This window comes from Equus asinus, chromosome X, assembly GCF_041296235.1.
Source record: "Equus asinus isolate D_3611 breed Donkey chromosome X, EquAss-T2T_v2, whole genome shotgun sequence".
Lineage (NCBI taxonomy): Eukaryota > Metazoa > Chordata > Mammalia > Perissodactyla > Equidae > Equus > Equus asinus.
In genome coordinates this window covers 57,382,316-57,406,516 of record NC_091820.1, presented here as the reverse complement: position 1 = coordinate 57,406,516, position 24,201 = coordinate 57,382,316, and the positions used below count along the sequence as shown (strand labels likewise).

The following is a 24,201-nucleotide window of genomic DNA, read 5'->3' as shown; positions in this document are numbered from 1 at the left end:
CACTTGGCCTGTGCCTGCAGGCTCAGTCCTGCCCAGGTTCTGGGACCGAGGAAGAATTTAAGGAGTCAAGGCTGGTAGCTCAGTGACTCTGAATCAAGGCAGCCTGGGAGCTGGTCCTGTTCTGAACTGGTGCCCCAGCTCCAATAACTGGACTGTTCCCAGTTTCCTCACCCCCAAGCCCCTGCTTTGTGCCCCTGTCCAATAACTGGGTCCTCATCTGGCGCCCCCTTTGCCTGTGTTCCTGCTTTGATACTCAGCCTGGTGCGCCCCATCACTTCTTGAGAAGATTTTTTTGGTACAAGAAATTCTGTGAAGGGTTAAATGTCTCTGACTGTAGACAGAGCTGTGAGGGAGCAGATGGAGCCACAATAGGCCGGTCGGTTGCTAGGAGACGAGGGGCCTCTCACTCGGCACCTGGTCCTCCCTTCCCCACCCCTCCTCCACTTCACTCAAAGATGTCAGTGAATTAAAGATGTGAGGCCCTGGACTGTGTTCCCATATGTGGGTATCTGAACTTAGTCTCCAGTTTCAATTCTAATGGCTGCTTAGAGGTAGCAGTTTTTCTTTTGGTGTCAAAAGGGAAGGCAATTACAATAGGAATTAAGGAAATTAGTCCAGACCTGTGTATCACAGTAAATAAATCTTCAGTTGTGCGTGAGGCCACAAACACGTCATCATCATCTTCCGCAATCCATTCGGCTGTTTTATCACTGATTACGCTTTTTTCTTCAGTGTTTGGTTCCATAGAACTTCCTAGACATAAGAACCAGAAGAAATTACTTTGACTACAATAGTTAGGACAAAGCACATTCTTATAACATTCTTATATGCGTTTCATTAGATGTTCAGAGCAACTCTGGAAGGGCAGCAGGGCGGAGACTCAAGGCCTCCATTTCGCAGAGGAACATGTTGCTCAGCAGGTTAGTGATTTGGCCAAGGTCGAGTGAGCGGTGAAGATCGGCCTGGGTCCCTGTTCTCTCATGCCTTTTCCATTACCACAGTTTGCCTCAGCATTCTCTTGTTTTAAAGGCATCGTTTTTAAAAATCAAGGAGCTGAGAGCAATCTAAAGCAATGACTCAACGAGTAGGTGGGAGTGGGACCCATCTGAATCTCAGAGGGAGTCTGTGGAGTGAGAGGAAGCATATTCTGAAATTCCCTGTGGCTTTGACTCGTTTGCTTGTTTTAGTCACAATGAATTAACTTACTTGAAAGTCCAAATCAGCTTGAGGAAGGCCTTAAGATTTTGATGTTTGGTGGTAAGAGTTCAGAAAAGGAGGAGAAACATGGATGAACCCAGAGGACATTATGCTAAGTGAAATAAGCCAGTCACCAAAAGACAAATACTGTATGAGTCCACTTACAGGAGGTCTCTAGAGGAGTCAAATTCGTAGAGGCGGAAAGTAGAAGAGTGGTTGCTAGGGACGGGGGGAGGGGGTGCTGGGGAGTTGGTGTTTAATGATTACAGACTTGAGTTTTGCAAGACGGAGAGAGCTCTGGAGATGGATGCTGGTGATGGTTGCACAACAGTGTCAATGTACTTAACACCACTGAACTGTACACTTAAAAATGATTAACATGGTAAATTTTATGTTATGTGTATTTGACCACAGTTAAAACAAAAAGAGACAGGAAAAAATCAAAAGGTCGAGGAACATTATCTAGCCTAGTCTTGTTGTTTCAGGAAGGTCTGGCCCCAAACCATCCAAGACAGGGAGCTCCCTTCCCTCTAGAAAGCACCAAGAAAGGCTGCTTCTAGTAACATATTCCATTGCTTCAGAAGCCTGCAAGCCTGCCACGCACGTGAACTCAGTCTGGGAGGGTACTGAGTCCTGTGCGTGAAACTGTATTCAGCACAGCTGGTGAGAAATACTCTACATACAGTGAGGCGGAGAGAGAGTCCCCAGGGCAAGGGATGCACGCCTGACCAGGTGGATGGGTTCCTAAGGTCCTAGGGTGCTAAGACATAGTTTGATTTTATTATCTCAGCACTGGGGGTTCCAGGGTAGACTGGGCCAAACTGGTCAGTCCTGATCCCAAGGACGGCGAGGCCTATTTAGAGTAACCCAGGCCCTCAAGAGGTGCCCCCCACTGACTTGGTCATCCTGGGATCAGGATCATTACTCGAGGGTATTTGCTTCTGTCTCTGGCACTCCATCCTCACTCCCATCTCTCCTGGGATTGAAGGGAAAAGCCAGCAGATAGTTTACTAACCCAGAGGGCTTGCCTCCCTTTCACCGTCAGCCTGTGGCGTTGAAGTTGGCCTTGTATTAGGTGATTGCAAATGGTCTCCAGTGGGGGGACACTTGGCATCTTCTTCCAGGGTGATGATGGGGCTGAGAGGCAGTCTTGGTTCGCCCACATAGGCCTCCATTTGAGCTGTGGGGGAGGTGAGAGGCAGGTACAGCACGCTGGGCTTTTTTGGTACAGGAGGTGGAATCTTGCCTTTCTTTTTCTCAGCTTCTTCCTGGCTCTGGAGGCTAATTCTTTCAGGCAGGGCTCTCACCTTGGGGCCCTCATCCTCCATACTTCCCTGGGGAGACTGCTGTGTTCCTGAGAAGAAAGCACCAGAGGAACTGGCAAAAGGTGTGAAAACAAGAGATGAGGGTGCTGTGGACTCCCCTGGGCTTCTGCCCTCAGGGAAGCTGGAGGACTTTGGTTTCCGCACCACTGTGTAGATGTCTTGAGGGAGTGGCCTCATGTGTTGAACTGAGCTCTTGGGGGTCATAGCCAAGGCAGGCGAAGTTAGTGAGTACTCCTCAGGGACAGATGGTGGCTTGTGGACCAAGCTTGGAGGCCTTCGAGCCAGTGGGGGCTTCTCAGCTATGGGAGGTTTCATCTTTCTTTCTGGCAAGGTGAAGACTTCTGCTCCTGATTCCTCAGCATAGTCAGGGCTCTCGATGTCATCTTCTGGCTCAGATTTGCTGACTGACCTCAGGCGAACAGAACGTAGGTCAGACTGAGTAACCATGGGCATGATTGGCTGGTTGGGGCTAGTTTTCTGGACCAGCTTGGCCCCAAAATTTGTGTCTGAGTGATGCCGGCTCACCTTGGTTTTGTTTCGGATGGAGATACTCATCCCAGACAGATCGAGGTTGGTTGAAGAGGTCAATGGTAGGTCAAATGATAGCCGTGACTTGGAAATTTTCTCCATTGGCGATGTCGGGGGTAGCGATGACTTCCTCTCAGGTACCACTGGACGCACTCGGACACTGCCGCTTGAAGGGGGCAAGTGGCCCAGGGTCAAGGACATGGAGACAGTGGGTGTTGGTGTCTCTGATTGGCTGGAGTATCCACTGGAGGGTGACATCAGCCCAGTGGGCCTTCCTGGGGAAGATACTTCCCTGGCCTCCACCTCGATGGAGAGTTGAGAAGGCGTAGTGGCTCTGGAGGTGGAAGGGGAGGCAAGAGACTCTGAGCTGCCCTGAACTTGGGTGCACTCAATGACTGTGGTGCCAGTGGCAGTGCTGGAGCTGGACAAAGATTGGTAGGTGTCACCGGACTTCCAGTCAGTAAGATACCAGTGGTGGGAGAATTGTGTACCTTCTGGATCTTTGAAGGTTGGCACAGCTGGATGACCCTGAGCATCCAGGTGGGATGAGTGATGTCCTTGGCGTTCCAAGGAGAGGCAAAGGCTTCTGGGCCTCTGGTCCTTGGGTAGTGCTGATCCACATTCTGGCAAGAGGACTGGCTCATCTTTGACCAGCGAGACACTACGTGTTGGTGGGGAAGGCTTCTTTTTGGCCTTCTTGAGTGAGATACTCTTGGACCTCTGCCTTCTATGCTGGGCCTCCTGTTGGGCACTAAGGGAGGCAATGTTGTCAGCACTGTTACTGCCCTCAGAGCTTGTACTGGCATAAGGCAGTGCACAGGCTTCACTGGCCTTCTGTTCCTCGTCATAGTCCACATCTGTGGTGCCTGAGTCTGTGGGCACAGACAGTGACCGCTCCCGGAACCTGCTGGCCCCACCTGGGCCTGTCTCCAGCCTCGAGGTACCACCAGTCAGAAGGCCAATCTTGGAGGGTCGTTCCAACACTTGCCTTCGTTGAGTAGGGTGCTCAGAGTAGCCAGCTGACCCACTGCATCCTGCTGGGTTATCACGAGTAACAAAGAGGGTAGCAGCCTCCTTAGGAACCAGAGGTGGCAGTGTGTGCATAGAGACCCAAGAATTCCCAGAGGAAGGATTTTTTCCATTTTCATTGACTTGATTGCTCTGACTAGTGGCACTTGGAGTCATGTAGGTAAAAGCATCTCCCTTCCAGGAAGTGGAGAATGTGGATTCTGTTGGTCCATTGCAAGAACTGGGGACGCTGTACACCATTCCCATGCTCTCCATGCCAGGAGGGTTTGTGCCACCACGTGCCTGGAGAAGTTCTTCTGGGTCGCTAGAAGGATTTCTCAGTACTGGCGAGGTGAGATTTGAGAACTGAGCTTCCTGACCAACTGCAACTCTTCCATGAACACCTTCTGGAGCTGAATGACTGGGCCTGATGTCTGAGGTGGTAGAGTGGGCCACACTGCCTGCTGGGCTGTTGCTGTGACCTGGAGGAGGTAAACACAGAATGTTAGTGGTGCAGCCAGGGATCCCTCAGCATCTGTGTCAAGATGGGAACAGCAAATTTATGCCAAGAAGCATTTGCCAACAGCTTGGTCAGAATTCCTTGGTTCTTCCTCTCCATAGATGAGGATGCTGGGGAAGTTGGGTCCTTGCCCATCACTACACAGTGAGTCACAGGGTGCCCTTGACTTGTCCAGATGACTGCCAAAGCCTTTCCAGCTTGGATTATTCCTTTTAGAGCTGAAGTGGCAGGTGGGACTACCTTGGGTTCTTCCTGTGCTTTCACCTCAGGCTCATGAAACCATTACAGACCTCAGCGTTCACCTCTCCTGAGATGAGAGCAGAGGCTTTCAAACTGATAAAGGACAGCACTGTGTGACTTTCAGCTCCAACAATGCATCTGGAGAATGCCACAGCTGGAAAGCTCCGAGTCTGGTTGTGTTTTTGGCACCTGTCACTTTTTACCTTTGTGGCAGGAGAGACTTAGGATAACCTACAGATGTGGGGAAACCATTCAGATGTTCAAAATCCCCAAAGACCTTCTCATCTACACAATAATTATTACTGTGATATCATTATTATGATTATTATTACTGCTACTACGATGGTGATTTATAATAGCAGCCACCACTTCTTGAACGCCTGCTCTGTACTAGGCATATGGTAGGCAAATTACATACAATGACTCTAATCCTCACGACAACATCACCGGGTTGGTATCATTATCCCCAATTCACAGATGAAGAGGCTGAGGCTCAGAGAGGTTACGTAACTTGGCCAAGGCCTCCCAGTTAGGAAGTGGAGAGGCCAGGATTCACAGCCACGTCTCTCTGGTCTGTGCTCTGTGGCCAGCACTCACTTAATGGCAGCAATGGCTCTGTTAAGATGGTGCTTTTAGTGATGATTCCCTCCTTTGTCTATTTGCCTAAATTTGACATATGTGGTTATACTCTATTTATAATGGGAAACAATAACATAATGAATTTACTAGCCTGGGAGGCCTGCTCTGCATATTTGGTTGCTACCCCTGACAAAAGGCCCTCGGTTACCCTTAATTACCAGATTGGCTTTTTCACGATGTCCACAGCCCTCCCCCTGTGAATTATTCCTGTTCCCCATCACTGCAATACCACCCGGGTGGCGGGACGGGTGGGAGCGAGCAAGGGGAAAGGTCTGGGGGATCTGCTGGGGGGGGTCACCTGGGTCTCGCTGGGAAAAGTTAGAGAATCCAATAATGGTCCGCCTCCGCCTCAGGGTGGACTTGGGGTTCACGGCTGTCTCTGTGTTAAACAACGAGTGTCGCAAACTTGCATGTTTATCAAACTGCTGCCCTGTAGCCAAAATAAAGACACTTGGGTACATCCTGGTTTCTGTTTACAGTACAGTGGAAATTGGCCTGAGGTGGAGAGAAGGGATGATGGCAGTAGCATGAGCATGAATAGCATTCAGGCAGGAGGTCCTTCTTCCCCATCCCTCCCAACTTGGCCCCAGGCACCCGCAGCCCCAAGACACACATGCTGGCTTTCATAGGCCACACTCAGGGTCACCTGTGAGTCTTAGGCGGCTGAGAGCCATGGTCTTCAACCCTGGCTCCTTATCGAAATAAACCGGGTGGCTTTGGAAACTCCAATACCTAGACCCCACCCCAGAACATTTAACTCTCTGGGAGTAGGGCCAGGGCAAAAACCTTTTTCTCCAACTCCCCAGGTGATTGATTATTCACATGTACAGCCTGGGGTGAGAACCACTGGTGTAGAGAGACGGTTAGACTAGTTGTTGCCTGATTGTAACCTTTTCTCAGAGAAAGCCTTTATATGGGCCGGTGAGGACAGTGTCTCCAAGAAGCGGCCCTCTGCCCCCCACCATCCAGGAAGCAGCCTGATAGTCTGTGCTTCAGCCACCTGACCACATTTAATCAAAGTGTGCTCCTGCCTGGAGATTGCTATCTACTTTTCTTAAAGCACTGGGCCAGTTTTTCTCCTGTGGAGTTGCTGGGGCAGGGTGATGTGGTGGGGTGAGGTATGCTGCTCCACCCACCACCTCTCATTCAGCAGATGGCTAACCAAACCCTCCCCTCTCAGCCCCAAGGCTACATATGTACCCGCTTCCCCTCCCCCGAACGTGGCTCTGTGGGCAAAACTCAGGGCCAGCCTTATTGAGAGTAAGATAGAAGTTTAGAAACAAAGCGCCCACCATCACTTTGTGAGTCTCTCCTCTCAGCCCTCACTCCTCCTGGTACATCTCCCTAGGCTCTGAGCTCTATTTTCTGCCTCTGATTTCCAGAGATGACGCCAGGGGTGCTGGATGACCCCATATCCAGGGAGCATCACCACACGTGGCCAGAGCTGTCCTCATCATCTTCATCAACTTTTTCCAGTGTTCTGTGGGCTGGGGCCGGCTCACAGGGTGCCTCTGGTCCCTTTGGGTTACGAGGTCTCGATTTCATTAGGTTGCTGCCCCTATCTCCTTCTGAAATGACTGACCCTCCTCCTCTTCCCCTTACAGCCGGTGGAGTGTGGAGCATGAATTAATAACAGGCATGGTATAGGGTGCCACATGACCCCAAAGTCACAGCCAGCTGAGCTGCATACCTCATTTTCCCCACTTTCAAGGTAGTATTGGGTCCCCCTTTGGTCTTTCTTGCCTTGGTCCCTTTCTATTACCTCCCTTCTCTCTCTCTCTCTCTCTGGATTTTTTGGTGAGGAAGATTGGCCCTGAGCTGACATCTGTGCCAATCTTCCTCTATTTTGTATGTGGGACGCTGCCATAGCATGGCTTGATGAGCAGTGTGTAGGTCCACGCCTGGGATCCACACCCACGAACCCCAGGCTGCCAAAGCGGAGTGCACGAACTTAACCACTATGCCACCAGGCCTGCCCTTATTGCTTCCCTTTTTAAACACTTGCCACACACATTGAGGAGTCCCACCTCACTGGAAGACTGAGTGTCTCCCTTAAGTGCCACAAGGCCCTCGGTCTGTGCCCTGGGTATGATCCTCGCTTTTTCCACCAGCTGAACACCACACTTCCGCTCTGACTCCTATCTGTGTATTCCAAACCTGGCTTGTGGCACAAGAAGCTTTCTTTCTCCAAAGCAAACATAACTCACAAACTTTCAGTTTTCATAGATGCTCCAAAGAGCACACAAGTTCATCAAGTTTTAGAGTTTTCTGTTAAGAAAATTTTGTTTGCTATCAAATGGTCTCAGTTAGCCATGGCAGTGCCAGAAGAGAGTGAAGAAAGAGCAACCAGAGGCCCCTCTTCTGCATGCCTCCATTCCCTGGTGACAGCCATGACCTTGACAGTGCAGGGTGAGCCAGCAGCAAAGAAAGTCTCGCTCCCTCCCCCAGCACCCAGTGCATTTGGACAGAATGGTCTGTAGTCGGCATGGAGGGAAGCGAACAGAGGTGGGGCTAAGCAACTCTACCAGAGATGTTGATGGGCACAATGTCAGAGTGCGTGGAGCAGGGCTGAAGCCACCGCTTCTCCTCTAGGATGGGCAGAGGGAAGGGGCTATTCCAGGCAGCTTGCTTGTCGGCTGTGGTAGACAGGCTCAGGGAGGCCTCAGGGGCCCTCACACCCTGGGTGGTAGTCTCATCCTCGCTCAGCTGCCGTTTTGTAGGCTGTTGGGAAAGAAGGTGATGGGAAAGGTGTGCTTCCAACTGGGGATGAGTGGTGCCCACAAGACGGCTGTCTAGGCAGGGTGGTCAGAGGCTTTGTCTGGGAGGCAGGAAAGCGTGGACAGGCTGCTAGGCTGGACACCTGCTGTGCAGGGCCCATCTCGGCCAGGCCTCAGGTAGCTCTGCTGGTGAGCAGAGGTGAGCAACAGCTTCCAATGGGTAATGTAAACAACTCAAGGTCGCCTGTCAATGGGTGCAGGGTGAGCTCTGCGTGCTGGCTCTCTCAGGTGGGGGGAGAGGCAACTCACCATCAATACAAACTCCAGACGCCTGGCAGACTGGGGCCTTGGGCTGGGGGTGGGCTCAGTGGCCTCGTCAGCAGAGCGGAAGGTCTGCCCCAGAAGTCTGGCCTCCGAGTACTGTTCCTCATATTCTTCTGAAAAATAGCACAGTGGGTACACACTCTAGGGGGCCACGGCCAAGAGCTGGGCTGGGGAAGGACCATGAGACGGGCTCCTGCTCTAGCTGCCAGGCCTGACTTGCACTGTTTCTTTAGGATATTCCTGGTGTCTGAGCCTCTGGATTCAGAAATGAAAAAATGCTTAATTCCTGGGACTATGAAGGACGAAGAGAAAAGAGAGTCGATAAATTTGCATTGTGCTGGTTCTGGGACCAAGCCCTTGTCTCAATGGTCCCCACCTTAAGTGCTCAACTCAGAGAAGACACTCAGGATGCAGACACCTTTTGCTACTTTATGCTACAAGGTCCTCTCTTGGAAGCCCTGCAGCTCTTCAGGTTTTGTGCAGCCCTACCAAGGAAAGGACCTGTGTGAAGCTCGAAGACGTCCGCATCGGGAAGTCCAGTGTGGAGTGCTCCTTGGATGTTAAGAACTCTTACTTGAGCCTCCGAGGGCCTGGTTCCTGGCACCTTAGTCCCACTGTGGGTGGTGTCAGGTCCAGGGGGGCTAAGGTGAAGGAGAGGGAAGGCAGAGGTAGTGGCATAGAAGGAAGGAGAAGTTCAAGGCCATCCTCAGGGAATAAGAAGGATGCATAGATTTGAGCGGGTTTCATTTAAGTGATGAATTCGATGAGTAAATGAAGGAAGTGAAAGGAAAGAATCAACAGGCAGGGCTCTATGCACATTTGAATGAAGACTTTAAGAATCACAGAAACTTGGAATCAGGAGGGGTCGCAAATGTTCTCTGGTCCAACGCCCCACTCTGGGCTCAGACTTCCTCCCCAGCAGGCCTTCCAGGTTCTTCTTCTGCCTCCACACACAGCTCAGAGAAGGGAGGCAGCCTTCCTCCCAAGGCAGCTCATTCCATCCAGAGACAGTTGGGGCTGTCAGGCATGTCAGGAAATTCTTCCTTATCTTGAGGTGAAATCTACCTCCCTCTAGGCTTCCACCCACCAGTCCTGATTCTGCCCCTGGTGGCGACACAGAGCTGCTGACTCTCTTTTTCTGCATGGTAGCTCCTCTCTTATCTCAGCACAAAGCTCGTGGTGTCCCTTGGAATCTTGCTTCTCTAAGGTCACCACTGCCCTGGCAGGGAGGGGGGGTTATGGCTGTAGTCCAGTTGAGTGGCGCATCTGTGGTTTCCTATTCTCCAGAAGAGTCAGCCTTTATCGGTATGGATAAACGAGAGCTGATAAGACCTCTTTTCACATTGAACATCCACTCAACAAATGTCTGCTGAGCACCTCTTGGGGATCCAGCCCTGTGCCAGGTGCTTCTGGAAACCCAAGGGTAGTAAGAGATGTGATTCTTTACATTGAGAAGCTCAGTCTGATTAGGTGGACAAAATATAGACCCAGGGCTAGTAGGTGAATGAGTAAATGAGTAAACAAATGAAAGGAAAGCAGTTCAGAACTATTCAGGTCCTCTTGAACTGGACGGTGCAACGTGCCTCGTCTGAGTGCTTATGGAGGGGATGATGCAAAATGCAGAACTCGTGTTAAAGGGCTTTGGCTGCAGCAAGAATAGAACTTTGAAGAAAGTGTAAGGATTGGAGTGGGGAAGAGGGAGGAAGGGCTTCCAGGCTTGGAAGAGAGGCCCGAATGGGACAGTGAGTGCCTGGTGCGTGTACGGAGCTTGTGACTAGCACTGAGGTTTTATTTGAATTATTCTATGGAGATACTATATAACTTACCTACAGTAAAGTGAACAAATTTACATGTGCAGTTCAGTGAATTTTGACACGTGTGTGCCCCTGGTGACCTCCATCCAGATATTTGCAGCACCCTAGTAGTCTCTCTCATAGCACTGAGTTTTCATCTTTTTGCCACTTACATTGGATAAATCCCTCTGGCCATTGTGTAGGTTTTTCGTATTGTATGTATGGATTTCATTCAGGGACCACGCTGTTTTTTTCTTTCATATTAACTTTAATATCGTGCCTAGCTCAGCCCAGGTTCCAAAGGACATGTACTGGGAGTTGATGTTACATCTTATCAGGGTCTCTCTAGCTGCAAGGTACTCTTGCTAAGTGGTTTACATACACTCTATTTTTACTTCTCACAAAACTGCCATGTGGGGAATTGGAATCCCCGTTTTAAAGATGACTGATTAATCTGAAGCTCAGAGAGGTTTGGTAATCTGCATAATGTCACACAGCTATTTAGATGTGGGATTCGAATTAGACTCGAGCTCTGTCTGATTTCAAAGTCTGGGTTTTCTCACTTGGCCCGGTGCGTGCAGTCTGACTGCTCAGGCACTGTGACTGGGCTGCTTCTCTGGGTCATGTGGACCCAGCTTTGTGTACAACGTGCTCATCATCAGTATACTCCACAGACACAGGGCTGGGGATTGGGGATGAGGTGAGCTCCGGGTGCTGGGTAGTGAGGCTTCCTTTGGTGAGGCAGAAGCCCCCCAGGAGGCATGTGGACAAGGTTCTTGTAAGAGCAGAACGAGTGAAGCCCAGAGTGGGAGACCTTTGTCTTTAGGTGCCAGGAATCCAAAGGCGTGGGTGATGTGGCAAGAGAAGGTCTGGAGGGCATGTGGGCCCACACTGTGGGAGTCTATCATCCAGCTCTCTTTGTAGACGGCTTGATCCTGCCTCAGCCTCTGTCCCCTTTTCCCCATGGACTGCTGAACTGAGCAAAGTCGGGAGGGGAGGTCAACAGCCTAGGTAAATAGGTAGAAACAGAGCCTTTTCGAATCATTCGTCTGGCAGGCGAAAGATGGAAAACGTGTGTTTTGTTTTTCACTAGGTTTTAAACTGTTCTCTCTTTTTCTCTCGTTGCTCCCTGTCCTCCTGCTTCTCTGCCTCCCTCCAGCCGCTGCGCATCTCGCCTGTGGGCTCCGGCCGCAGCCCCCCTCCCTCTCAGTACCTTGCAACAGGCTCTGGAGATTGAGCTGCGCCTCGCGAAGCAGCTCCTCTACACTCGGGGGCCTGCCCGAGGAGAGGAACACGTTCACTGGCTGTCGCCATGACGACCTCGAGTGGGCAGTCGCTGTCGCATTTTCCCGACCCGAGTTAGCTGCAGCTAGGGAAGGAGAGAGTCAGTGAGAGGCACAGCCCGGGGAGCCCGGGGAGCGGGGGGAGCGGCGCGCGGCGGCCAGTGGGCGCCCGCGGAGCCCGAAGACCCGCCCCGCCGGGGGTGGGGGGCGGCGCGAGGCTGCGCTTAAAAGGCGGGGAGGCGCTCGCCGCAAGATTTTCCTCGACAGATCCTGCCGCAGTCGCTGCCGCCTCTCCCTCCCCGCCGCCAGCCTCCGGCCGCCGCCTCGCCGCCCGCGGCCTCCGCCCGCCTCTCCATCCCCGGGACGAGGTAACGCGCCCCGGGCCGAGCCGCCAGGCCCTCTGCCCCGGTGGGTGTGGCTCGGCCTCTCCCGCGCCCGCCGCCGCACTTCGCTCCCCTCCCGCGCGCCGCCGCCGCCGCCGCATTTCGGCCTGTTCTCGCGGCCCCCAGCAGCCCTCTCGCGCCCTCGCCGGCAGCCCCAGGGCCCGAGCCAGCCCAGATGTCCGAGGCGGCGGGAAATCTCAATAGCCTCCGCATGGCGAACGTGGCCCTGCGAGAAGAATTAAATGCCCTTCGCGGGGAGAATGCCAATTTGGGTCTTCAGCTCGGAAGAGCCCTGGCCGAGGTTAATTCCTTGCGGGGCAATGTCTCGAGCTACATCCGCTGGCCAGTGCCCGTGGTGCCCGTCCTTGCCGAGGAGAACTTTGAGTTCCCGCTCAGTGAGATCGACGCCGTTCCCGAGGGCGAGCTGCCCTTCCTGTGCTGGCCTCCCCCACGCGCGGAGCCCGAGTATGCCCCGGACGAACTGTTGATTAGCGTGATCCAGGACTGCGGCACCTCGGACGGGCCGGCCGACCCTCCTCCGCTGCCCATCCCGCCCCCGCCTCCGCTGCCTCCGCCCCCATCGAAGGAGCTGCCCTCGCAGCCTCCTCTGCCGCCGCTGGAGCGGCCTGAGATAGAGCCCTTTTCAGGAGACCCAGTCTACCTGGCTGAGTTCCTCATGCAGCTAGAGACCTTCATAGCCGACCATGAGGATCATTTCCCCGGGGGCGCTGAGCGAGTGGCCTTTCTGATCTCCTTTTTCACTGGTGAAGCCAAGGACTGGGCCATCTCAGTCACCCAGGAGGGAAGCCCCCTGCATGCCAACTTCCCGCGCTTCCTGGATGAAATCCGTAAGGAATTCCGTGGCCCCATCCCCCCAAGTGTGGCTAAAAAGGCCATTCGCAAGCTCAAGCAGGGAGACTGTACCCTCGGCAGCTATGCAGATGCCTTTCAGTTCCTGGCCCAATTCTTGTCTTGGGATGACTGCCGCCTTCAAAACCAATTCCTCAAGGGCCTGTCAGAATTCTTCCGCAAGGAGCTCTTATGGTCAACCGAAATGGCCGACCTGGATGAGCTGATTCTCGAATGTGTGGAGATAGAAAGAAAAGTGCGTGTCCCCAAGCCAGTCCCGCTCCCTGGGGTTCGCAATATCTTCTTCCCTTTTGCTGCAGACTCTAACATCGATGAAAGTGAAGAAGACTACTACAGTGGGGATGAAGATGAAGAGGCACGCAGGCGCAGGCTTTACGACAAGGACCAGCGGAGGCGTGTGAGAGCTATTCAGCAAGAGATGAGGGAGAAGGAGGAGGAGGAGAGGAGGAAGAAGGAGGACGAGATGAGGAAGAAGGAGAAGGAGATGAAACAAAAACAGGAGGAGGAGGAGGTGGACGTGGAGGGGGAGGAGCAGGTGGACGTGGAGGTGGAGGAAGAGGAGGAGATGAGGAAGAAGAATGAGGAAGAAGATAAGAATAAAGATGAGGAAGAAGATGATGAGGATGGGGGCCAGGAACCAGAGCGGGAGCCAGAACAGGAGCAAGAGACAGAGGATGAGACCCAAGACGATGACCTAGATGAGCTGATGGAGATGGAGCCGACCTATGCCAATGCTTCATCTCAGACTTCTGGCTACTATCATGAAAATTTCCTAGAGGCATCACCTCCCATAATACAGCCCAGCAGACGGAGGAACCAGAACCGAGTCCCACTTCTGGAGGGCCTTCCAGGTACCAATTCACCATTCTACAGTTCACCACCACTGATTCGCCGAGCAGGTCGCTTGGGGCAGCGCCAAATTCGAAGACGTCCCCCGGTGCTATTCCGCCTCACTCCGAGACAGGGGGGGCACCGGGCTGCGCGTGGCCGAATTCGCGTGTGAGTGCTGGGCGAGATGGCCACCCGGAACACACCCTTCTGCTGCGTTCCCTGCCCCTGCTATTGCTGCCACACCTGCCCCATTTGCTGACCAGTACTTAAGGGAGTTCCAGACCTGCAGAACCTGAAGAAGACCTGTAGAACTCCAGACCATCTTGCAGCCATGACCAGCAAGTGACACGTGCCTGACCAAAGCCACCTGGGAAAGGAGGGATCAGCAGTTGCTGTCCTCTTGGCATGGACTCTGCCACGAGCTAGAGAGCAGGTTTCTGGGCCTGTTCCCATGAATGAACTGGTCGCCCTCTCGCATTTCCCCTCTACTTGTTCTTAAACCCTTGCCCCTCCTGCGTTTATTCACCCTGTGTTCTATGGTTTTATCCTCTGACTGGCTTGCCAGGACGCCACCCAGTGCCTCACTGATCTGCCCCAGTGAGCAAAAGGACAGGCTACAATGAACTCCTAAAGCCGCTGAGACCACTTACTAGATATAATCGGCGGAGAGCAGGATGGTATCAAGAAATGTGCCTAGAAGCCTGCACTTGCTTCAAGCCACACCTCCAGCAGAAGGGTCGCGAAGAGGACCCCATGTCCAGCCCAGTGAGAGTGTGCAAAGCCACACAGCCGATGGATAACTTGGCTGAGATTTGTCCTTGACTGACGGAGCAAGGTGGTTTCACCTTCCCACAGACTCCTGTACCAGGGCCCTTGGACCGGCTCGCCAAATCTGGGGCCATCTCCCCTTACCACACTGCCCCCTGGACATCCCTGGTGAACAGAGCCCAAGGTCACAGGCTGTACCCCTTTCCTTGATGTCGCCCAGAGGGTCAGCAGTTGCAGGGGGAGGAGGCAGAGGAGGAGAAAGAAGCAGCAATAACTCAGTTTGACATTGTAAGGAGTGACTCTTTCCTTAGGGAGAGTGGTCTTCTCCCCCTTGGACTGTAGCCCCCAGCCAAAGGTCTTTGCAGGAGACTTGCCATCCTTGGGGTTCCAGAGGAGGCCTAATTGGCCTTTCCTTCCCCCACCACCAAAGAGAGAGAGGGCCCAGGGCCTGGTCTTTAACTTCGACTTAAAGGATTCCTTAGTTCTGAGAGGAGAGAGGAAAGCTCTCTCTACAGAGACTGCACCCACTGCAGCCTTGCAGCCTGGACGTCCTCATGTCTCTCACATGGGGGGCAAGCCATGGCCTGGCGGGGGGCTTTGATTAGAGGGTGAGGCTTGAGAGGGTGACTGCCTCCTAGTAACTCCTGGGACTTCTGGGTGCCAACCTAAGTACCCTTAGAAAGAGTCCTGCTGCCTGCCGTGGGTCCAGAATGCACTGCTTCTGCAATGGAAATACACACACTGTCACTCTGGCCACAGAGTGCCAGCCAAATCCCCTGCTGACCTGAACTGCCCTTGACACTGAGCTTCCTGCCCAGTGCTGGCAGCTGGCCGAGTGCAGCCAAAGTGTCTATGGCCAGAGGGAAGAAAACAGTGAATTAAACCTCTGTTCTTCACCGGAGTCTGCCAGATAACCTCAGCCCAGCCTCAGGATTTTGAGCCTGGAGGCAAGAGGAAGAAGCTGGAGGAAGAGGAGTCACAGAGAAACCCAGTCCTCCCGGCTGGTTTCTGGTGAGGTCTCTATTCATCAGTGGGAGGTGAGAAGCCCTTTTGTTTATCACACATTCTCAGCCTGGGCAGCAGTGGAGCCGGGTTCCTATAACCTGTTGCTACCTTTTAAAAAGCACCCCCCCGACACACACCAAAGAGAAAAGTAATACATAGTCATTATAGAGAGTTTGGAAAATAGAGGAAACTATAAGGACAGAAACCCCCAGACAGTGAGAATCCCACCACACGGACGCAAGCACTAGGAACACTTTGCTGCCTTTCTTTCTAGTGTGTTGTCGCTGCGTCTTTTCAAAGCTGAGATCATCCTGCAAGCTGTTGATCAGCAGGCTTTAAAATGGCTGCCACCTATGCAGTCATGCATACTGAATCACTTATTTAAGCATTCCCCTAATTTGTTGGACATTTGAGTTGCCTGGCTTTCCCCCTCCCCACCAGTGTAGGAGTCAAGAACCCTGTAAAGAAAATTTTGTCTGTTTTTCAGCTATTTCCTCAGGAGAGAGTTCCAGAAGAGGAACCACCATTCTTCGAGGCTGTGGACCCTGTTTGCTGAAGGTCGACACGCTGGCCCTGCTGCCCTTGTCCCTGCCGGAGAAGTGCAAAGGACAGGTGCCTTGCACCCCCACCTCCAGGGACCCCTCGGCACAGGCCCCGCCTGTTCCCATGGTGCTTCTCACCCTGAGCCCTTGTAGCCTCAGCCAGGGAAAGAGCAGATGAGCAGTGAGCTGGTTTCTGGCCCTCTGGGCAGGGGGGCTTGGACTTCCCTTTGACCCTCTCCCCCGCTCCCCAGATCTTCGATATTTGTTGTGATCTAACAGCCGCAAGAGCTGTAAGAGGAACTATGGGCTTTGGGCACTTTCTTGGGTTGAGAGGGGTGGGGGGTGGGGGGGGGAATGCATGCAGGGATATGAAGGCAGCCCAAGGATTCCCAGAGACTCGGGAGGAAACCCGTTTGAAATAAATGTATTATTGTGATTGTGTTTTTGTTGCATTACTGTGTCGTGAAGATAGGAAATTGTTCTGTATGCTAAAGCTTTCTCCTCAATAAAAATATAAAGGGTGTGTAAAGACTGTGTCTCTCTGGGTTATTGAGCAAGCATAGATGGTACCCAGTAGGCATCAGGTACTTCCCAGGCACCTGGCCTGAATCAGCCCTAACCTGAAGCCTTGCAATCCTTAGATGAGGAAACTAAGTCCCAGTGAGGCTCAAGGGCCCTACCCAGAGTCCTACACATTTGTGGATGGCAGGAGTTGTTGGGAGGGAAGTGAAGGGACTAGACATCTTGAAAAGTAGCATTAGTGCTCCACTTACTGGGATATAAAGGTATGAGTGGCCCAGCCCTACTATTCTACAACAGCGACCCTCTCAGCCCCCAAACACACACACACACACAGACACACACACACACACAGACACACACACACACACACACACACACACACGAGATTGAGGAGGCAGGCAAGGCGAGGTGAGGTAAGAGGGCCCTTCCACTTTTGGCCACTAGGTGGTGCTGTTGGACACCAGTGAGCTAGCTGGTGACGATTTTAAACAAATCCCTAGAGCAGTGGGCACAGAGACCCTCCAGGCAAGATTTCACTGCTCGTCACAGACTGTGGGGTCAGAAGAAACTGAGTCCCGTTCTGGGATTTGCTCAAGTTTCCCAGCCATGAATTAGGAATTTTTTTTTCCGGGGACAGTGAGTGGGAATGTTTGTGGAGCCCCCTCCTAGGTGCAAGCACTGTGCCAGGCATTTCACATCCTCATTTCATCTCACCCTCGTCTTACAGATGAGGAAACAGGCTCAGAGAGGAGAAGGCACTGGCTAAAGGTTTACAGCTGGTAAGTGGCTCCTTCACAGCCCCTCAGCTGCCCCTTAGTCAGCTCCAGGGACACTTTGTCCCTCTCTGCCTCCATCCGCTGGCCCTACTGCCTCCCGAGTCTGCCCTGTCCTGCCAACTTTCCCCCAGCTCGCAGGAGTGCAGCGAGAAACAAAGCCCGGTTTCAGAGGCACATTTGCTTTGCCCCTTTAGGGGAAGGAGTGAAGGAAGGAAGGAGGGAGGGAGGGAGGGAGGAAGGGAAGGAAGAAGGAAGGAGAGAGGGAAGGGAGGAAGGGATGATATCAGCGTGTTTCTGACCACGTGCCAGACACTTTCACCAATAGCATCTCACTGCATTCCCACAACTCAGTGAGGCTGGTAATGGTGTCTCCTTTAAGAGCTGAGGGACCTGAATCTCGGAGATATTAGGTTCTGTAGGGAACTCAGACCCATACTTTCTTAACTCTAATACACCATGCTGTTTCCCAGGAAAGCCCCCTGACGAGCTCAAGCCTCAGCCTGACTGGATTCTGGATCTTTGCCAAAGCAACCAGGTATATACATCAGGTCCGCTATCTCAGGAGGCTCTGGGAGAACCAGGAAGGTTGCAGTTCTGCCCTGTGGGGAGGGGCCTGCAGAGTAAGGCAGGCCAGCAGCAGAGCACAGTTTATGGTGATGAGTATGCCTGAGTGTGTGGCTGCCTGCCCCTTGTTGGGAGAGACAGGGCTGTGGGGTCCTGGCCTGCATCAGTGAGCACTGGGGCTCCTGTTCTGCTTCAGGGGGTCAGATAAGGTCTCTGGCAGCCCTGGAGTTTCTCATGCCATTTCAGGTAGGGGTAGGTGAGCCCAGATGGTGTCATGGTACATAGAGCAGGTAGGGGGAAGGCAGAAGAATAGGGTGAGCCTTGCCCCAACCCTGTAGTCGGAAGCCCCGTGAGTATAGAGAAAAGAGGCCTGGACCCCAGTCTGGCCCTGCCACTGACTGGATTTGGGACCTTGCATGAGTCCCATTCCCACTCAGGCCACAGCTTCCTCATCCATCTAGTCACTGTTGGGTCCCTGGGGCCCAGCGCATGGCTGGGTACACAGTAGGATCTCAGCCCTCGTTTGATGCAGAAACAAAGAAGCGAGTAAATAAATGGGCCGCTGGATGGAAACCTAGAGGCAGTCTGCTAAGGGCATCTGCAGATGGCACGAAGCTTGGAGGACTAGAGATTCCCCTCCAGAATGAAATCAAGAGCCCCCCGAATCTCCCTAACCTGGAAGGATGTGCTGAAATGACCTTTACTAGGTGCACATGTGAGAGTTTGCAATCAGGTTCAGAAAACTTGGCTGCAGAAGCGTGAGTGGGGAAGATGTGGCTTAGCAGGAACTTGTGAAAAAAATTTAGAGAACATGAGTTGATGGGGGCTCAGGATGAATCAGCAGACTGCCATGGCTGCCAGAAATGCTAACGCCTTCCTGGGCTGCTGCAACAGAGTGTGGCATCCAGGAGAGGGACAGGCCCCACCTGGGGTCCGGGCTGCTCAATGGAAGGTGACCAGGTTGCACCTCAGGGAAGCCCTTTTGCATGCCAGGAGTAAGGAAATATTAGAATAAAAGAAAGGAAGAAGGAAGGAAAGGGGGGGGCAGTAGAAGGCGACAATGATGGTGAGAGTCATAAAAACCCTGATCCCAAGAGCTAGAGGAAGGCAGAGAAAACTGCTGCCTGTGAAGGGGGCCCCAATCTTCCCCTCATTCATTCTGTGAGGAAACTGACAGGTCAAGGTCACCTGCTTCATTTGCAGAGTTTGACTGCAAACTCTAGCAGTTTGACATTCAGAACTCTTAACCTCCATCCTCCACTCACACTCACTGACAGAATCAAAATCTCCAGGAATTTCTATTTCTGAAAAGCTCCCTAGCAATTCTATTGCCCAGCGTAGCCCAGCCCAGTGCAGAAAAGAGCCTTGGGGACTAACTAGCCCAGGTGACATTTAATAGCCAGTTTGATTCTGAGCCTTCCCAGAGAGCTCCGGGGAGCAGGAACCGGCCCGGAGGCCCCGCACTAGCGCATGGTAAGAGGTCAAGAAATATTTGGACAATGATCCCCCAATGTGTACCACGGTCTGGTGTGAGCTCGCCCCTCCTGGACGCCAGCTCAGATTGCACCCTCCTGAGAGAGACGTGGTATAGGACGGGTGCAGAAGTCTGGCCCTGAGAAACCAGGTCCATGGGAGCCTAAGCCTTTAACCCTTGACCACTAGAACTGACTCACATGGGGCCTTGGCCCCTCCCAGGGGATAAGGACACACATTAGCAGGGCTAAGTGAGGGGGGGCTCCATCTCTGGCTAGCTCTTCCTGTATTCTGCCAGACTAGGGACAGCTCTGCAGGCCACTTCTCTCCAGGGACTCAACAGACACAGAAACACAAAGCCCAGGGTTCTCGGTTGTCCTGGTAACAGCAGGACCTACTTGGAAGAACGGTCTCTGAAAGCTTAGGAGGGTGGATATTTCCTTGACAGAGGGCAGGCTCTGACCTGCTCCTTGCATCCCCTCTCTCCTTCCTGTCTGCCACACAGAGGGGTAGAGCTGGGGCCCCTCACCTCAGAACTCTCCTGGGGGGAGGTGCTGGAAAGTAGGGCCCGGGCTTTTTATTCTGCTCTTGCTGTGGGCTGTTAGGATGAGAAAGAGGCTAAAATGGAAAGTACTGCTGTGTGAATTCATGGTGATTGTCCTCTGGCCTGAGGAGGCCTTGCCTCACAGGACCCCTACTCAACCAAACTTGAGGGGGGCAAGTGCTCCCAGCAATTGACGTCCCACCTCTTCCTCACCCTTACTACGGAGACATGAGCCGGAGAGAGTGTCCAGAAGTTCCAGACTTCTCCCTGCCGCTCGGTCCCTCCTCATCTGGCCCCTGGACTCCTGGAGTAGCCTCCCTGTGGGTCTAACCAGCCTCTAGGCTCCACCCTTTCTAACCAATCCACCTTCCACACGCTGGGTGAGGGGAGGGGCGGGAGTGGGCTTGGTCCTTTGAACACACAAATCTGGTCCTGTTGCTCCTATACAAAGGCCCTTCAATGGCTCTCCTTCCTCTGTTGGAAGACCTGTGGCCCTGATTCTGGCATTCTTCACTATCTGGTCATAAACTACCTATGCGTCTCACCTGCCCCTGCCATCCTTCTTCCCTCTTCCATTCAGGCCACACCCCAGACATCCTGAATTACTTCCTTCTTTCCTTACACGCCAGGCCCTTTCATGCCTCTGGGCCTTTGCACACCCTATTCCCTCTGCCTTAAAAATTCACAAGCACTCCTGGCCCCATTCCAAATGGCAATCTCCTCAGCTCAAAAATCACTTCCTCCACAAAACTGCCTTCACTCCCCAGACAAGCTCCTGCCTTTCTGAGTCCCCACTCACTCCCCTGCCCATGACCCCACTACTCCCTGAGGCTCAGTTCTGAGTTCCAAGTTCCATCTGGGAGCAGAGGCTGGTTCATGACTCCAAATGAGTTTGTGACTGCGAGGCTGCTGTTCAGTGTGAGAACATGCACTTGTCCCCTTTGCAGGTGGGGGCTGTGTTGGCAGTAGCCTTTGGGAGGAGGACTGGCCCCCTACGACCTGGCTGAAGGCTGATGGTATGCAGGCGGTGCTGGGAGCACCCCCTTGCTCATTAAGTTGGAAGCGTGGACAGTAGGAACCAGTTGGGGAAGAGAAAGCAGGAACGTGCACGGCTGGTTATTCGTCCTCAGCTGAGCACCCTGCTGATGGCCTCTCTTTGGGGGGCCATCACTCCCTCTCAGTGGTATGGTGGAGAGTGCCCTCCACTGGGCTTGAGAGTCACACAGACCTGGCTTTGAACCCTGGCTCTGTCACTTCCTTGTTGTGTACCCTTGGGTTGGTCATTTCACCTCTCTAAGTCTCAGTTTGCTTTTTCTAAAAATGGAGATAATAATAGTATATATTAATGAGATAATGGATACGAACCAACAACAACAATAAAAACAGCTAATATTTTTAGGAATTACTATTTATTGGGCACTAAGGGTTTGACATTTATTAACTCATTGAATCATCACAACAACTCTATAAAGGAGGTAGTGCTATCGTTCGTTCCCCATTTTGCACATTAAGAAATGACATGGGAACTTTAACTTGCCCAATGTCATGACACTAGTATGCAAGTACTTTTGAGCCCTCCAGTAAACTCGGGAAAGTTCTGTGTATCAGAAATGAGGCCAGCAGAGCAGGCGAGCACCAAGATCCAGGACAGGGGTCTTAATCTCTTTTAGCTCATGGTTCCCTCTAGCAGTTTGGTGAAACCTCTGGACCCCTTCTCAGAATAATGTTTTCAGATGCATAAGATAACACACACAGAATTACAAAGGAAACCAATTATACTGAAATAGTTATAAAATATGTTTAAGAAATTGTGATCTAGTTATATTGCTACTTTAACAATACATTAAATCACAAGATTTAGTGGCAAGTCTATAGATTAAGTTTTGAAGTGATGATGAGCATTAAGTAACTTTTTTGAGATACAACAACTGTAATGTGATAGGAAAATATTTGTGATTTCTATTGGGGATAAAGTCACGGATACTGCTAATAGTATTATGGCTTGTTGCCTACATCCCTAATTCGAGGAAACGCTAAACTTCTGTTAGAGATTAGCGGAAAAAAATAATTTTCCCATCCAAATTCATAGACCCCCCTAAATTCTCTCCACACACCCCTTGGAGGTCCATGGAGCCCAAGTTAAGGAGCCTTGTCCTCGGGGGTCAGAGAAAAGACAATGGCTGCACTGTCAGCTGTGAGGAGAAGCTGGGGGCTGGCAGAAAGACAAGTGTGTGGTTTCTTTTTCAAGAACTGTTTATAGAAATTGTGAAGTCTGGCAGCTCCCTCTTCCTCTTGGTCCTGAGTCAGCAGCCCAGGGTGGGGTGGAGGCTGTTGCACTTGGTCTGAGTTTCAAGCTCAGAACACACCCGTCTCTAAGAGTTGATTTGTTGCCACTTCCTTACCGGTGAAATCTTGGTGGGTTTTGCTCCATTTTAAAATTTGGATCTGCTTGCATACACAGATTTCCCATTAGTCTGGAAATAATCCTTAAGTGGACATTTCATTGGCTCTAAGACATTTTCTGAGTTAATGGATGCTTCCACCCCTGGCCAGGCTTAGGGCTTGCAGAAAGAAGGGGAGAGATTACCAACTGTGCCATGCACCCCAGATCACCAGTCAGAACTGGCGCTTTCCCAAAACGCCAAATGCTTTATCCTGACTTCCTGACTTTGCCACCTGTCAGCTGAGTCCCTGCCAACCAGGGCAGCACAGTCCTGGGCACCATGGCCAAGGAGACAAATGGTTGGAATAGCAGTAGGCCTCCGCTTTTCTAACTTGCCTCTGATCCCATGCAAGGCTCAAAGAGAGAGCTGTTCATAAAGACCGGGCCCCAGGCCTACTCACAATGCCTTGCTTGGCGGGGGGGTGTCCCAGCTGGCCAGGGTCCACCGCCTTCTGCTCTTCCCCAGGCCCCCATATTTACTCAGAAATGAGCAATACTTGGCTGATGGCCACGTGCTAAAAAGGTTGAAGCTTAATTTCCAAAGTGAGAGGGTGGGATTGTGATAGCCTTATGAACTATAGCCATTGGCTAAGAAAGAGGCTGATTCAGAATGAATCTGTCTCTGTTAGTCAAGGGAACAGAACAGTATGCTTTGGGGGTTCAGGCTGAGAGCTCCACACACTGGAATGTAAAGAAGACTTATTTTCTTGACTATAAAAGAAATACATGTATGTTCTTAGGTTGGCCAAGGCTTCCAAACATAGGCAGAAGGAGACTGAGGGCCAAATGAGAATTCAAAAGAACTTTGAGTAGCTAGACTGACCAAGAATAAAAGAGAGAAGACCTCCAATTACTAAAATCAGAAATGAAAGAGGAGACATTACCATTGACCTTACAGAAATGGAAAGGATTATAAAGGAATACTATGAACAATTGCATGACAATAAATTATATAACTTAGATGAAATGAATAAATTCCTAGAAAGACACAAATTATTGAAAATGACTGAAGAAAAAACAGAAACTCCAAATAAACCTATAATAAGTAAAGAGATCGAATCAGTAATCAAAACCACCCATGAAGAAAAGCCCAGACATGGATGGCTGCTTTGGTGGATTCTACCAAACATTTCAAGAAGAATGAATGTCGATTCTTCACAAACGCTGTCAAAATACAGAAGAAGAGGTAACACTTTCAACACATTCTATGAGGCCACTATTACCCTGATACCAAAACTAGATGAAAACATCACAAGAAAAGAAAACTACAGAACAACATCTCCTATCAACGTGGACACAAAAATCCTCAAGAAAATATTAGCAAACCAAATCCAGCAACATATAAAAAGGATCATAAACTATGACCAAGTAGGATTTATTCCAGGAGTGCAGTTTTGGTAATATCTGAAAATCAATTAATGGAATACAGCATATCAATTGAATAAAAAACAAAAACATGATTATCTCAACAGACACAGAAAAAGAATTTGACAAAATCCAACACCTTTTCATGATAAAAACACTCAACAAATAGGAATAGAAAGGAACTTCTTCAACCTGACCAAGGGTATCTATGAAAAAGCCACAATAAGATCACAATGGTGAAACACTAGAAGCTTTCCCTCTAAGGTCAGCAACAAGACAAGTGTGTCCACTCTCGCTGCTTCCACTCAAAATTATACTGGAAGTTCTAGCTCGGGCAATTTGATAAGAAAAAGAAATAAAAGGCATTTGAAAGATTAGGAAGGAAGAAGTCAACCATATTTGCAGATGACAGGATCTTGTATATAGAAATCCTAAGGAATCCACTAAAAAACTATCAGAATTAATAAATGAGTTCAACAAAGTTGCAGGATATGAAATCAATATAAAAATTGTATTGCTATTTACTTGTAACAGTCTGAAA

The 24,201-nt window shown here is 51.3% G+C and overlaps 2 protein-coding genes across 11 annotated transcripts in view; one reads left to right on the top strand and one right to left on the bottom strand.

Annotated features, from left to right (window-relative positions):
• The window catches only part of NHSL2 (NHS like 2), a 233,413-nt gene that overhangs the window by 9,623 nt on the left and 199,589 nt on the right, over positions 1 to 24,201 (bottom strand). For 4 of the 9 annotated variants that reach the window (XM_070502999.1, XM_070503006.1, XM_070503002.1 and 1 more), the window contains 5 exons: positions 8,484 to 8,611; positions 7,983 to 8,178; positions 5,756 to 5,887; positions 2,213 to 4,540; positions 621 to 753 (listed from right to left, as the gene is read on the bottom strand). In XM_070502999.1, coding sequence (XP_070359100.1) covers positions 621 to 753; positions 2,213 to 4,540; positions 5,756 to 5,887; positions 7,983 to 8,178; positions 8,484 to 8,611 — 2,917 coding nt within the window. Of the gene's footprint in view, positions 1 to 620; positions 754 to 2,212; positions 4,541 to 5,755; positions 5,888 to 7,982; positions 8,179 to 8,483; positions 8,612 to 11,504; positions 11,661 to 24,201 lie in introns of all 9 variants that reach the window. The other 5 variants (XM_070503000.1, XM_044763928.2, XM_070503001.1 and 2 more) reach the window with 3 other exon arrangements.
• RTL5 (retrotransposon Gag like 5) lies at positions 11,768 to 16,502 on the top strand. Of its 2 annotated transcripts, none has more exons than XM_014847589.3 (2): positions 11,768 to 15,437; positions 15,919 to 16,502. In XM_014847589.3, the coding sequence occupies exon 1, from the start codon at positions 12,133 to 12,135 to the stop codon at positions 13,828 to 13,830; it is 1,698 nt and encodes a 565-aa protein (XP_014703075.1). In that variant the 5' UTR covers positions 11,768 to 12,132; the 3' UTR covers positions 13,831 to 15,437; positions 15,919 to 16,502. The 2 variants fall into 2 exon arrangements, with proteins under 2 accessions (XP_014703075.1, XP_014703074.1); XM_014847588.3 differs by having other exon boundaries at positions 11,832 to 15,463.

Bases quoted from the DNA above. Each gene is read 5' to 3' on its own strand.
- RTL5 (XM_014847589.3), top strand. From the start codon at position 12,133: ATGTCCGAGGCGGCGGGAAATCTCAATAGCCTCCGCATGGCGAACGTG.